This window comes from Lygodium microphyllum, chromosome 21 (genome assembly GCF_053477565.2).
Source record: "Lygodium microphyllum isolate KBCC chromosome 21, Lygodium_microphyllum_v1.1.10, whole genome shotgun sequence".
NCBI lineage: Eukaryota > Viridiplantae > Streptophyta > Polypodiopsida > Schizaeales > Lygodiaceae > Lygodium > Lygodium microphyllum.
The window spans coordinates 99,065,684-99,079,572 of record NC_141155.1 but is presented as its reverse complement, the minus strand read 5'-3'; the positions used below and the strand labels follow the sequence as shown (position 1 = coordinate 99,079,572).

The 13,889-nt window shown below is 41.4% G+C and overlaps 1 protein-coding gene across 1 annotated transcript; it reads left to right on the top strand.

Moving 5' to 3' along the window:
* Positions 1 to 11,422: 11,422 nt before the first annotated feature.
* Positions 11,423 to 13,603, top strand: LOC148018346 (cysteine proteinase COT44-like). The gene is made up of 4 exons (XM_087661648.1): positions 11,423 to 12,091; positions 12,352 to 12,593; positions 12,715 to 12,855; positions 13,006 to 13,603. Exons 1-4 carry the CDS (start codon positions 11,479 to 11,481, stop codon positions 13,231 to 13,233), a joined length of 1,224 nt encoding a protein of 407 aa, XP_087517774.1. The 5' UTR covers positions 11,423 to 11,478; the 3' UTR covers positions 13,234 to 13,603.
* Positions 13,604 to 13,889: the final 286 nt, after the last annotated feature.

Below are 13,889 nucleotides of genomic sequence, written 5' to 3'. Positions count from 1 at the left end.
CCCACTTACAGATCTACCACTTGTTGGATCCCATGCATATTTTCAAGAACGTGGGCAACTTGCTATGGGACCACATCACAGGAAAGAGAGACATTATAGGGGTATGAATGGATTTGAAGGAGGTAGGCAAGATGGAGGCGCTTTAGCAACAGTCGAGTGCTGATGGTCGCTTGTAGCTACCTCGTGCTCCTTGGGTTTTGTCCACTAAGAAAAGCGCATTGTGAAGCAAATAGTCAAGTCTATCCGCAGTCCGACGGGTATGATGCGTTCTCTCAGGTCCGCGTTTTCTAAAGACAACCAATTATCAGGGCTAAAATCCCATGATTGGCATAAGATATATCAGGTTTATAGTACGAATGGATTGTAAGTGGCTTGCATATTTTGCTATTTGGATTGTAGTTGTTGTTCATAATGCTTTCTCGTTTGTGGTAGTTTGTACTACCAATCGTGATCACAGAATGCCTTACTCCAAAAATACGTGGGGCGATTTACTTTAGTGCAATGGAACTCACAGAAGGAGATTAAGACGTCCTCTATTGAATTCGCAAGGCGGGGAGCAGTGGAGATGGTCTATCTCTTTGAGAAATACCTGGCTACAAGCATGCTCACAATACAAATCCACCTTCTTGTGCATCTTGTAGATGAAGTGGAGATTACTGGACCTATCCATATATGATGTATGTTTTTCTTGGAGTGCTTCATGAATACCCTAAAAGGCTTTGTGCGACAATGAGCTTAGCCAAAAGGTAGCATGGCTGAAGGTTGGTTAGTGTCTGAGGCGTTAATGCATATTTCACAATGGCTACCAATAGTGGATTCAGACAACAATATGCTATGGTCACTGAAGGACGATGATAGACTGACCAGAGATGTGGTGGTTGGAAATGGGTAGAAAAAATAATGGATGCTACAATGGATAAGAAAGTGAATTGCTTTTGTATATTGTACCATGCCTCTATGGAGACTTGGCTTGCTAGGTACCAACAAGCTAGGAAAGATCGAGAGGAAGCGCGATCTGAATTTCGACATAGTACGCACCATCAACCAATGCGATATCCCAAGGGCATGAAGGAGATGCCACGGTTTATGTCAACGCGATGGTTGCATGGAGCTTTGATTGCAATGTCTTGCGAAGGGGCAGAGGTTTCAAACTGAGGAGTGATATTTCTCGAGGGGATGTAGTCCAAAGGTGATAACGTGTTTAGGATTTGTCGTATCTATATTCTATATGTGATAACTAATTGAGTATTTCAATGTACAGTACAAAATATATAGTGCGGCATGGTCACATGGACGATATTTTCGAATTGAGCGTATTGACAAAATGCACTCCACAACAGATTGTGGTATCATGGCAAGGTTCGAGCAAGAGAGCCAATGATGAGCAACAGATCCAAACACAGTTATAGATGAGATGGAGTATGTTGAGAACTTGCAAAGTATTGTCACGGTGGATTAATATAGCTTCTTCATGATTCTATTCGCTGTGCAGTGGTTCAAAGTGGTACTTGAAGGAACTAGAGCAACAGTTCAACGAGGTCCATCTAGATTTTGAAAGAAAATGGACGGATTTGCACGACACGTTTGTGTTGCCGGCCCATTGTGAATATGTGTATGAATCCATGTGTTTTTTAATTGTATTATGACATAGTACATGTCACAATAGTTAAATCTCTCTTGTATGTGATTGTGAACATGTAATTTTTTATCCAAACCCCCAATAACCTCGATGGTGGTACGTTATACCTTCAGCTCCCCGAAGTGCGAGAGTATATGATCAAAGCGATGTTCTGAGTATAGATGAGGACATTATGCAAATAGAGGGGTCGATATTGCAAGGGGTGGAGGCCACCAAAAGATTGGAGTATATAGAGAAGCCAGTATTAGATAACAATGATGAAAATACATGATTCCAAGAATTCTTTGAGAATGAGATGGACTCATCCTTTTGTGGTGACATGTCTATCGACCTTTCAGTGTATGCGGAGTTGTGTTAGGAGATTGACATGGGACCATACAGTACTTCATACTTGGAGCATCCACCTACTCAATTCGTTGACGAATCGCTTATAAGGGTACATAAGATATGCATTTTAAGTAAGATCATTTGTTAAGATTTATATTACCATGCTTTGTATGATTTAGATTGATTATGCTAACATCAATTTTTGTATGTGCAGGTGACCTTTGTGGATATTTAGATAATCACGATGAGTCGAGGGATGAGCGACGAGGAGCTACAGGAGATCTTTACGCGTATGTCTCTAGATCAGATAGCGAGATTCAGAGATATGGCGGACCAGGAGCTGTCTCAAACACCATTACGCCGTTCTATAAGATCTACTTCGGTGCACTCTGATGCTTCAATTTTCAGACGAGGTTGACGCTCTAGACTTGGGCCAGACGAAGAGAGTGGTTTAGGGGGATGTTGTAGAGACCTGGATATAGTGAGCCCACAGTCGACTCGGGATACAAGTGCTACTGCTCGCTCTCGTGGCAGTTCGAGAGAGCGTGGCTCAGGAGGTTGCTGTGGAGTTATCGACGGAGTGTCTCCGTCTCCTCGTTTTACTGGAGTTGCGTCACCGTGGGATTTGTCATGCCTGTGGGGATGTCTACTCCAGTCACTCTAGCTTTTGCTCAGCCGTCCGTAGGTGGCACCGCTATGGGTGCTACTCGGAGAGATAGTACCCGCCTAGGTACACCAGATGTATAGGGGTCTCCTAGATATGCCCAGGAGCGTAGTCGCAAGTGGGAGAGGACCTATCTTAGGCATATCCCAGAGGGGTATACCTACCTTGTAGATGATAGGACAGGAGCCATCATCATGAATGATAAGGGGAGGAGGGTGATGGCTCATATGAGAGAGTTGTGCCAATAAGTTTTTCGACATAATGTATTGGATCATTGAAAGAACATACCGGAGGGGAGTAAGCACTACATAGTAGCATCCTTGCATGAGGAGTTTCCGGTACTAGCTGCAACAAATAGGTTTTTCACGGGCTGGATGATGGAGTGCATGCATGCGTACATGTCACACAGACGATTGGACGCACGCAAGGTACTCAAAAGTGGGGCTTCAAAGCCCGAATGGCTAGGCGCGAACGAATAGCGCCGACTCACGAAGGAGGCTACAGATTCTCCAGGATGTTGGAGACAACAATGCGAGGTGAGAAGGGCATGACTAGAGGCCAGAGTGGTCCATGATCTTAGGAGTGGCGGCCACAAAGACATATCTGGAGGACTTTGTAAGTTTTTCTTTTGTTCTGCTTGCTTATTTTTTTGTAATATCCTTTGTACTGACAATCGTGTTTCTAACAATTGTATTTTGTTTTCTTTGTAGCACTCCATTACAAACTGCGATTCCACTAGCCTTGAGACTTAATATGCAGAGAGACACGGTCTCACTGCATTGATCGATCGATTGTATGGACGCGGCGGCCCTATAAGTCACTCATATTTCTTGTCCGTAGTTACTAAGTTTAATTAAAATGCATTATTGTATGGTGGATTGATGTGTAGTTGTTTCTTTTTTTGCAGAGTCAGTTCGACGCTCCTTTGGGACGGGACGAGGTTTCAGATGGCGAGGATCTATAGCTCGCCCTTGGATCCTTGGAGCTCACATACTCTTCTTTTTTTATCACGTGATATGTGTAGACATTTTCTATGTAGTAGTAGTATCTTGCCATGATTGTACCAGTCACTTTCATTATGTGATCATGCATTTATTTCATGTATCAATATTATGATTCAAGTACACTTTGCCTTTATTTACACGAGCATTGTACACATTACTAAAACTATTTTGTATGGCCCAAATAAAGCACATAGTGATATATGTGGCAGGGTAGCTTACTACCCTACCATTTAAAAAAAATTCCATGTTACCGTTGCTATTAGCCTCGCAAATTTATTGCACGTGTTGCTATTGGCATTGCAAATCGTCACTATATGCGTCGCTATCAGTGTCGCGCGACGCATATAGCAACAATAGTAGTGATTGTTCTATGGCATTGCTAATAACGACGTTGTTTGCGACAACGGGGATAAATTTTTTTATAAACATTTTCGTTGCTTTGAACGTTTGTATGAGGCCTATATCTTGTATTGTTTTTAAATAGGCCTTGAACAAATATGATATAGAGGGTTACATGTACTGAACCTAGCCATCTGACTCCATAGGGTAGAATCTCCTAATTGATTTGCCTCATTCCTAATAATCTTCCCTTTCTTAGTTGTCTTGTGTAAGACCAAAGTTAAATCTTCTTACGAGTCATAGCTTCCCTTCTTGTATCCTTCCTTGAGATATTATCTACTTGCAAACTATAAGTTGTAGCTTCAACATCAACAAAAAACAATTCTCTTCCTAACATGTCTTTCATTATTTTTCTCATACTACTTTTCCTAAAATTGGTACCATGTAGAAATCATATTTTTTGCAAATCGATATTACTATATTTCTAAATATACATACTTTATCTATGCATCTTTGAAAGTATCACAGTCTTTTTGGGCATAATTTGTGTTGTCACACCAAATACAGTTGTAAAGTAGCCTTCTTGATTTTGAGGCATTTGTCCAAAAGATTATTCTTTTTCTTCAAGATTTGCAACTATTACCTTTAATTTTTGCATTCCTTGTACTAATTTCTCTACTAAAATGGATTTGTACTTATTTGGAGATACATTGATCGACTATTTACTTGATTGCCTTGTCTTATTTGGAACTAGAGCAATAGTTGCAATAACCATAATTTCATTTTGTATATGTATTTTAAAAGCATAGAAGTACACCTTTCCAATCAATTTTTAGCCCCTTCTCTATACTTTTATCTTCCAAAATCTCCTCAAGACTTGATTGTAGTGCAGAATCCATTGCCTAAAGAAATAGTTTAATCTTTTTCACCTCAAGAGTCAATTGTTCTCTTCTTGAAAATTGCACATATTTATACTCAAATTCTTGTAACACTTCTATCATTGCTAATCCCTTATTGGGTTTAACAACCCATTCAAGGAAAGCCATTTTTTACCCATTCCAAATCATCCATGAAATATTCTTTCATAAGTGCCTTTTGTTCCATGATATACTAGAATAACTCTTACATGCCACCTTATCTCTATAAATAAAATTTGTTTGAAGTACTAAATCATTTGATATTCAAGAACTCTATAAAGTTCCATTTCCCCTGCAATAATTTTAAGATACTTGGATACATATTGGCCTTGAAAATTGATTCACCTTGCCTACAACTGACCAAAGCACCTTTATCACTACTATGTCCAATCTTGATGTAGCTCAAGGGCTTCACTATATATGTTCAAGGCATATTTATGAATACCTCTATCTTGAATTTTTCCTAAATAAAATAAAACTCTTTTCTATTCAATCTATAAATAATCCCTTTATATGGCCCCCTTCTGTATGTAAAAAAGGTGTAAAAATGGTAATTGAGAAATCTCTTATGTTAAACCTATATGATGCATGCATATATTCATAAAATGACTCCCCCTTGTGATGTAGCCTTTTTTTTGCATATACATTTCAAACACAAGAAAATTCCGATTCATAGCTTCTTATGCTGCCATATTTGCTTTAGATTGAGAGTCTCCCATAGTGTTAAACTCTCACATTCTCTTTTCACATGGAGTTTACCAAAAAAATGTCAAAAGTTTAATCATATTGGAGAAATTGAATTGCCCACCTCTCAGTCACTTGCATATGCTCCAAAGGTAAAATATATTGATTCCCCCAAATGAGGAGAAGTGATGATGGGCATTGGGCATTGGTAGGGCTCCTAATTTGGACACTAGAAGGGGTCTAAACTTGAAGACCAAATGGTTAGGTCAAGTGGAAAAGAGTTTATGGAGGTAATCATAGATAGTGAGTGATGTTATGGGGATCTAGGAAATATTCTTGAGCAATGGCTAATAGTTTGGATGGGCCATGTGAGTGGTGAGTCAAGAGGAACCATGTTGGAGGATATTTAATATTCTACATATTTATTTATGGAGGATATTTAATATCATACATGTGTACCACTTTTCAACATTTTTATCCTTCCACCTCCCTTTTCTACCTCTCACTATATGGATCCACCTTTTTTTCACCTACCATTCACTTTATATCTCCATCTACCATCCACTTTGAATATACCCACCATCCACATTATGGATCCACCTTGTATATATGAATGTATGATAGCCATTGGGTACGTTGTTATGTACCTTCTACGCTCTCTATCCTCCATCTGATATCTATCTAGATCACCACCCAAGCTCATAGAAGTGCAAGTGGATAGACATTTCATCCATTAGTTGTATCAGTTTGGTAAAAGAGAAACATTTTCCATGTTCTTTCTTGTCAATACTTAGTGCTTAAGAGCTTAAGATCCATTACTGAATGGATAACAAGTTTGGCTCAATTGTTATGGTTAGTAGAATAAATTCTTCTCATATCATGGAGGGTTTACCAACAATAGCTAGAAACAAGCTGTAAGAAGGACTTCTTAATCTACAAAAGATGGAACTTGGCCGATTGCAAGCATAGAAGCATTATAAGAATCTATTGGAGAAGAAACAAGGAATTAATGAGAAGGTCAAATAGAACAGTATTAAATAAGGTGACATTTTTCAAAGATACAAAAGTACTTTGGATAGTACCTTCCAAACTAAATCTTATTTGAGGTTGTAGGGACCATTCCAAATATATCATAAGTTTATCAACATGACATTTTAACTAAAAGACCTTGATATTACACTTCACAGAAGAAGAGTAAATGGCTATAGACTCAAGAAGTATTTTGCTAAACCAATGGCCTTAGTGCAAGATACATAGGAAATCCAAATATAAATGATGCATATAAGGACCCAAGATAACATTGCATCATTGCTCAAATGTGGGATGCTGTTGAACATAATTATGCTCTAACAATTAACAAGGAGGGGTAAACATGATGGGCTCTTTTATCTAGTGTGAGAAAGGCTCTTATAAATGTACATCATTAGGGGAAATTTTAGCTTTACAAAAGGCATTGTAAGGCACTTTAACCAAAATATTCCCACAAAATTTGGGGGTAGTTTGAAGTTTTTGCAAATGAACTCCAAACTTGTCAAAGATTATGTATTTCGAACCTACATTATGGGAGTTTTGAGGTCTCGAAAATGCCATGTAAGCGATCCTAGAGAAAGAAAATAATTTGAGAAATAAAATAAATTTTTACATTTTTTAAAAATATATATTTCGGTAAGTAAATATTAAAAAAATTGTTAATAAGTCATTGTCGCTATATTCTCGTTGTCACATCAAACCTAGAAATCTAGGCTGCCATAAAGGTAACAAATATTTTCATAATGAAGAACTTGCTCATCCTCATTAAAGTGAAAACTAATATTCAATTTGAAATTTTTTTAAACATTTTCGTGCCACTATGCGAGCGCAGTGTGAAAAACTCTGGAGTGCATCATCATCCGACTTTCTTATTGATGTAGAGAGTTAATGTGATCTAAGTCATTAGTATTAGTGCCTATTTTTTATATTATTTATTGTAAAAGTCCAAAAAAAGTTAAAAAAGCTTCTAGATTAGGATGGCGTGCAAAAAGTAAGTGGCTTTTTCAGCCAGTTATGAGCTTTTTCATTAAAAAGATAGATTGACAAAATCGCACACATCGCAATCGCTGTTGACAGGTTGAAAACTGGACTTTGAATTGGAAGAAGAAGAAGTGATCTGGGAGATCCCTGGCCACGTGTCCTAGAGTTTTACCCCCCTTTCGAAGCTAAGGAGTCGTCAGATTTGGGTTCCAACCAATGTCGGAGGGGTTTTTGTCAAAAGGTTGAATCCATCAAGGATCACAGGTAGAAGGAAGTAGAGGTAGGAGATGGAAGAGAAGAAAAAGAATAGATAAGATGTAAACACGACAAAGACAAAACACAATGAATCAAATCAATATGTATTGATAGAACCTGTAATCCCTTGTCTAGCACTACTCAGAAGAAATCTCCAGGCATTAGATCTCCTGAAGCTCCTTCGTAGAACAAAAACATGTATCCAAACAACAACACCTTCTCTGCTACTCAGAATCCAAATCTGATGGCTCCATTAGCTTCGGAAGGGAGTAAAATCTTAGGACACCTAGATCTATAGCTTTCCTATATTCATCCTCATCCTCTAAGAATGGGAGATCAATGGTTGTTAAGGCATGAATCCAATCACGCTCATCCTCAGGACAAGGAATGTACTTCATTATAGGTCCATACTCGCTTCTAGCCGTTGAGTCACCCTTTAGTATGGCAAAGATGGCATCTAGGTCCATTGGTGAGGTTTTCCAAGTGTCCATCTCTACTCAAACTGCTTCTAATCTATTACCTAAGAATATCAAGCCATTGCCCCAATCCTCTATCACTCAAGTATTTCTCATCTAAGGACTAGCAGGATATTATAATCCACTCCCTTCATGACTATGAAGTTCACGAAGAATTGGATTCTTGCTATCGTTAAAGGCTAATCCTTCAGGACTCTGGAACATCTAACCTGCATTCCATTCACTAGAGTGACATTGAACCATGTAGTTTCTACCAGTGGATTTCCCCAAGCTTGCAAGATTTCATGGCTAAGTACACTAACTCCTACTCATGTGTCTACTATCCCCTTTCGCGTAGTATCTCCTAGGGCAATGAAGGCAAGACTGCATGTAGCTCAGTGCCTTTCCAAAAGGCATTCACTTGTGGAGACTTATATATTGGATTAAGCATTAGGCTTGGTATATGTGTCATGGCGTCATGATCAAGTACGTCTTGTAGTTCATGTTTATTAATTTGTTCTACCCATCACTTCAACCCTTGCTACAGTGCGAGGGCTTTCGTAAGCAATTCTCCTAGTGACAATGTCATAGGAGTTGATATTAGTGTGCTTAGCAAGTTGCCGACTGACTTTCCCCACTCTGCTTCATGGGCTTCCTACCAATCGTCTTGGATAGACCGTCTATTCATGGTATCCATGCTTTGCCTTTGCGGATGTGCATGTGGTGAAGTTGCCTCTCCTACTCTTAAGTATGTGGGAGAGACTGGTGGGCTCATGGTTGAGAGTTCATTGATCTCATCCTCAATGATAGGTTTAGCATCTCGCAAGTAGCTTGTACTTTATTTATCCATTCCTTGACCTTATCCTCAACCTTTAGTTGCTAGTTGAGGTCAAGGTACTCTCCAACCTTAACAGTTCCCTTCTTCCTCATCTTTGGAGTAGATGTTTCTGCCTCGGCATCCATAACCTATTTTTCCTTTGCTAAGGTGGTCACACTCTCTTTTTTAAGTGTCATTTTTGCCTCAAACCTCTTTCTTCTCCTTCGTCGGATCTTCTTTCCTACAGAGGATGTATCTAGGTTGCTAGGTCTAGGCAATCAGATACTGGCATGCTTTGTTTAGGCTCATGTCATGATATTTATGGGGATGGATGTAGCATCATTATCAAGTGACTCGACAAAAATGAGTCCAAGCGGCACAGATAGTACAATTGCTAAACTAGTGGAAAGTTTTCACCTTAGATAATCGACAAAAAAGGTGTGTAACTCCGCATTCAAGGCACCTCAAGTCATCCTTCTCTATATTTGCTTGCTCCTTTTCAGGTCAACAAGATGAGATATGCCCTGGATGGTCATATGTCAACGTGCTATGGGCTCATGGTTCTACTCTCCCCCTCAGCCTCTATCTCTTCCGCACTCTACATAAAGCCATGACCGGCATAGGCCTAAAGTACATCAACATGGGATTACCCTCCTCGTCATAAGAGACATAAGGGTTTCAATATCAATCTTCCTGCAGTGGTTCCTCTACGAAGTGCACTAGAGTCTCCCTTGGTGGATGGGTCACTATAGGTCCTAGAGTTCTAGGGATTCCTATTGGTGGATAAGTCACTATAGGTCCTTGCGGTCGGTGGCTAGCTTTGAATCATTAAGTGCGGGCAAAGCCAAATAGACTCCCCTTCCAAAGTAAGGCTACCTAACTCCTAGGTAGTATGGTTGAGTGTAAGGTTGCTGGTATGGAAACCATCTTGGCAATCCACAGTGCATAGCATCATGCCCAAATATTTCGTAATTGGCACAAGGCTAGGATCTAGGACCAGGACATTCAAATGGTAGGTGATTCCCTCCACAATGCATACATTGTGTGTGAGATCGTACTGGCTTTTAGAGTGACTCCTACAGTCTCGTCAGCTCAAACTTGAGCTTGCTATCGCTTGAGTCTAGTCGATACTATTTCCTTTATCTTGTTTGTTGTGGGGGACTGTTCGTTCGCTAAGTGTTGTAGTTCTCTCGGTGTTTCTAAAGGTGTTTCTCATTTGTTGCGTAGCCCTAGAGCTTCTCTCTCTAAGCAAGTTATCCACCTGTATAGCCTCCTCAAAGACTCTTGCAAGCACATTCCTTTGGAGGTTCTTCGAGTTGCTCTCTAAATCCTTATAGAGTTCTTTGTTGCAGAGCTAAGTCGAGGAGAATCCCACTTCCTCTATTAGCCCTTAGTCTCACCCAATGTAAGCAGGGTTAATAGGGTTTCCTTCCCCCCACCCTCATCCCACTAACACGCTGAAAATATTCGGTGCTAATGGAATGCTTAGAGTGGTAATGAATCATCTTCCTTCCTTTTTCTCTGCGCCAAACTGACCCGCAATAGTAATAAATCATCATCCATTCTTTATGGTTGGAATCTTAGTTCTGCTTGGCACTCTCTTCCCTCCCCTCATAGTGCAACCAAAATGCTAATGGGGAAAAGGAAGCTTTTCTGGAAGCCTAGGAAACCCTTGGCACGACCCAGCTCTTAGAGACGTCTTGCACTTCAATTGCTAATGTACCAACTTGCTATACACTATAGCTACCTGTATAGTGCATGTGTATTTGCTAGACTTTTAATTGATAGTCACTTAGAAGTTACAAGTAATGCGCCTTGCCATTAGGCCTTCCAAAAATGGGTAATACAAACTTTTAAGAGTGTTGCCACACACGGACAAACAAAACATTTCATAAGTCTTGTTTATCAAAGTCATAACGTGTGGCCTAGAGCCTTTCATTCTAAGAGTAACTTTGAAAAGTGTTGAGTTGTATGAGAGCTACTGCCCATTATGGGTGACTTGCAAGGAGGAATCAAGCTCACTGCCTATTGTCGGTGATATCCCAGCCTAATTTCACCTAGGAAAGAGAGTGACCTAGAGTGCAAATAAACTTGAAGAATGTCAAATTTCAATGGAAGTGCAACTCCTCCAATTTGAGGTTCTAACTTCTCCTAGTCGAAGGCACAGCGTGTGGCAGCACTTTAACTCCTACGATGGAGGATTCCGACTGGCATTGATTTTGAGTCGGCGGGCGCCGGGCGGCAGCAACTTCGTCGTAAATTAAAGGCAGGCAACAATCTCTGACATTCTCCATCACACGAACGACCGAAATAACGAAAACACACACTCATTTTCCTCCTCCCGAGTCCCGAATCCCGATAGGCCCTATGGCTCGCCCTATTGGCCTGTCCCTCCTGCTGTGCGCCTTTGTACTATACTCCAGCCTGTCATGCAGCGCCGACCGCGCCTGTAATATTGCAAGCCAGTACAATATCATGATGTCAGACGACAATAATATTCATGTCAGCGGCCGCAATGATATAAACATGTTCATGAGCACCAAAAGAGAGGAGCTATTGTCGGAGGCGCATCTTCTGCGCCTGTTCGAGCAGTGGGCGTTCGTGCACGCCAAGAACTACAGCGCAGCGCCGCAGTCGGAGAGGCAGCAGCGCTTCCGGATCTTCAAGGACAACCTCTTCTACGCGCACAACCACAACGACAGGCATCAGCTTAACTTTGTCGATGATGATCCTGAGCAGCTTACAAGTATTCATTACCCAGCTGATGGGCGGGCCTACCGGCTTGGCCTCAACCAGTTTGCAGACCTCACCCTTGAAGAGTTCAAGCTCAAGCACCTCGGCTTGAAATTAAGCACCGGCTCTGATCATCGTCCCGGCGCAGGCTCTGCCCGGGCTGTCTGCGGTCGCGACAGCCTCCCCAAATCCGTGGACTGGAGAGACATGGGTGCCGTCACACCTGTTAAGGATCAGGGACAATGCGGTATGCCTGATCGCGCTCTCATCCAGAGTTCTATACAATATCATTGCTATACTGTACTAATATCGGCCCTCATGTGCATTGCATTGGAAATTCCTACCTGGCTCGATATGTTATCAAGTTTGACAGTGCTGTTGCAGTGTATATAGCAATGTCAATATCATCACCATCGTCTTCATCTGCACTCCCCGCCAGCTTGTTTGCTTATCATTTCTCTTATCTACACTCCAACCGCCCTAACTTTGTATCCTTCTGATCTACAGGTAGTTGTTGGGCTTTCTCTACCACTGGAGCCATGGAGGGGGCCTATGCCATCGCGACCGGTAAGCTTATCAGCCTCTCCGAACAGGAGCTAGTGAGCTGCGCCAAAAACAATTTTGGCTGCAATGGTGGACTCATGGATCCTGCGTTTGAGTGGGTACTCAACAACGGTGGGATCAACTCAGAGCAAGCTTATCCCTATGTCAGCGCTAATGGCAAAACAAGGATGTGCAACTGGATTCTGGTAACAATATTGGTTCTGCACCGATTCCATACATCCTTGCCTACTTTAATTCATCACCCTACATGCATGGAGCCTGGAGGCTACCTACATGCATGTGATTGACTTCGTTCTCGCCTCGCAGAAACAACGGAAGGTCATAAGCATTGACGGTTACGAGGATGTGACACCGAACGACGAGGGGGCCCTCATGTGCGCCGTTGCGCAACAGCCTGTTAGCGTGGCAATCAACGCGGGAACCCGCGACTTCCAGCTCTATTCTGACGTATTCATTTCTTTATCTCGCTCTTAATTCACGCATCTAGTTATATGTCAAACAGTAATGTCGCAGGCCGGCCGTTTCCTTCCTCCCCATGTCATGTCCTCACACATCGGCTTATGTAGTAACCCTTGCAGCTTTTGTTGGATTGTACAGGGTGTCTTCAGTGGGTCGTGTTCCGACGATCCTAATGACATGGACCATGCAGTTTTGGTCGTGGGCTATGGATCCAAAGATGGGAAGGACTACTGGATTGTCAAGAACTCGTGGAGCGAGAGCTGGGGCATGGATGGCTACGTGCTTATGGAGCGTAGCACTGGCAATGCTCGTGGTGTCTGTGGGATTTACTCTGTCCCGTCGTACCCCCTTGTGAAGGCGTATTAGCCCCCGTACTGGTGACGCAGAGCCTCCAATATACATCCATGGTCCATCTCTGAGGGGTATGCCGGATTCATGGAGTGAGATCAGCTGGCGCACGGGCCATTCTGCGCTTATCGAGCGAAGTGGCCGCAACGCTTGTGATGTTTATGTTTGCGCGGTTCAATCTGCCCCAATATTGTGAAGGTGGAACGCGCATTGCCCCGAAATCAGCGTCGAAAACTTTCCATTATGGTACAGGCGTTCTACAATGCTCAGTTCGTTCTACAATGTACAAATTGTCTCGTGTGTCAAGGCTTTTACACATGATACGAACTCCAAGGAATTGAAAAAAAAGAAAGCTCTTTGAGATCAAAGATTTTTCTTCTGTTTTTGAAAGCACAGAATCCAGAGTCATGTTAGGTCGCATCTTCTATTATGGCTCACTAAAAGACTTGCCTAGTGCCTTGTACTCCTTTGTTGATATCGAGCTTGTTGCATGTTTGAGTCTCTCAATTTGGTTCTCAAAAGAATGAAGATTTGTGACATAAATATAATTAAAGCTTTTGATATCAATATCAATATCAGCTATATAAATGAATGTATTGTTAATATGTATCTACTTTTCACTCAAAACACCGTGCTTCCCTTCATATGATGAATCGATATTGCTCTTTAGAATC

What these genes read in the sequence shown, in the direction of transcription:
- LOC148018346 (XM_087661648.1), top strand. Translation starts at nt 11,479, where the DNA reads ATGGCTCGCCCTATTGGCCTGTCCCTCCTGCTGTGCGCCTTTGTACTA. An exon ending in GGATGTGCAACTGGATTCTG is followed by an intron (nt 12,594 to 12,714) that starts GTAACAATATTG and finishes CTCGCCTCGCAG; the next exon opens with AAACAACGGAAGGTCATAAG. An exon ending in ACTTCCAGCTCTATTCTGAC is followed by an intron (nt 12,856 to 13,005) that starts GTATTCATTTCT and finishes TGGATTGTACAG; the next exon opens with GGTGTCTTCAGTGGGTCGTG.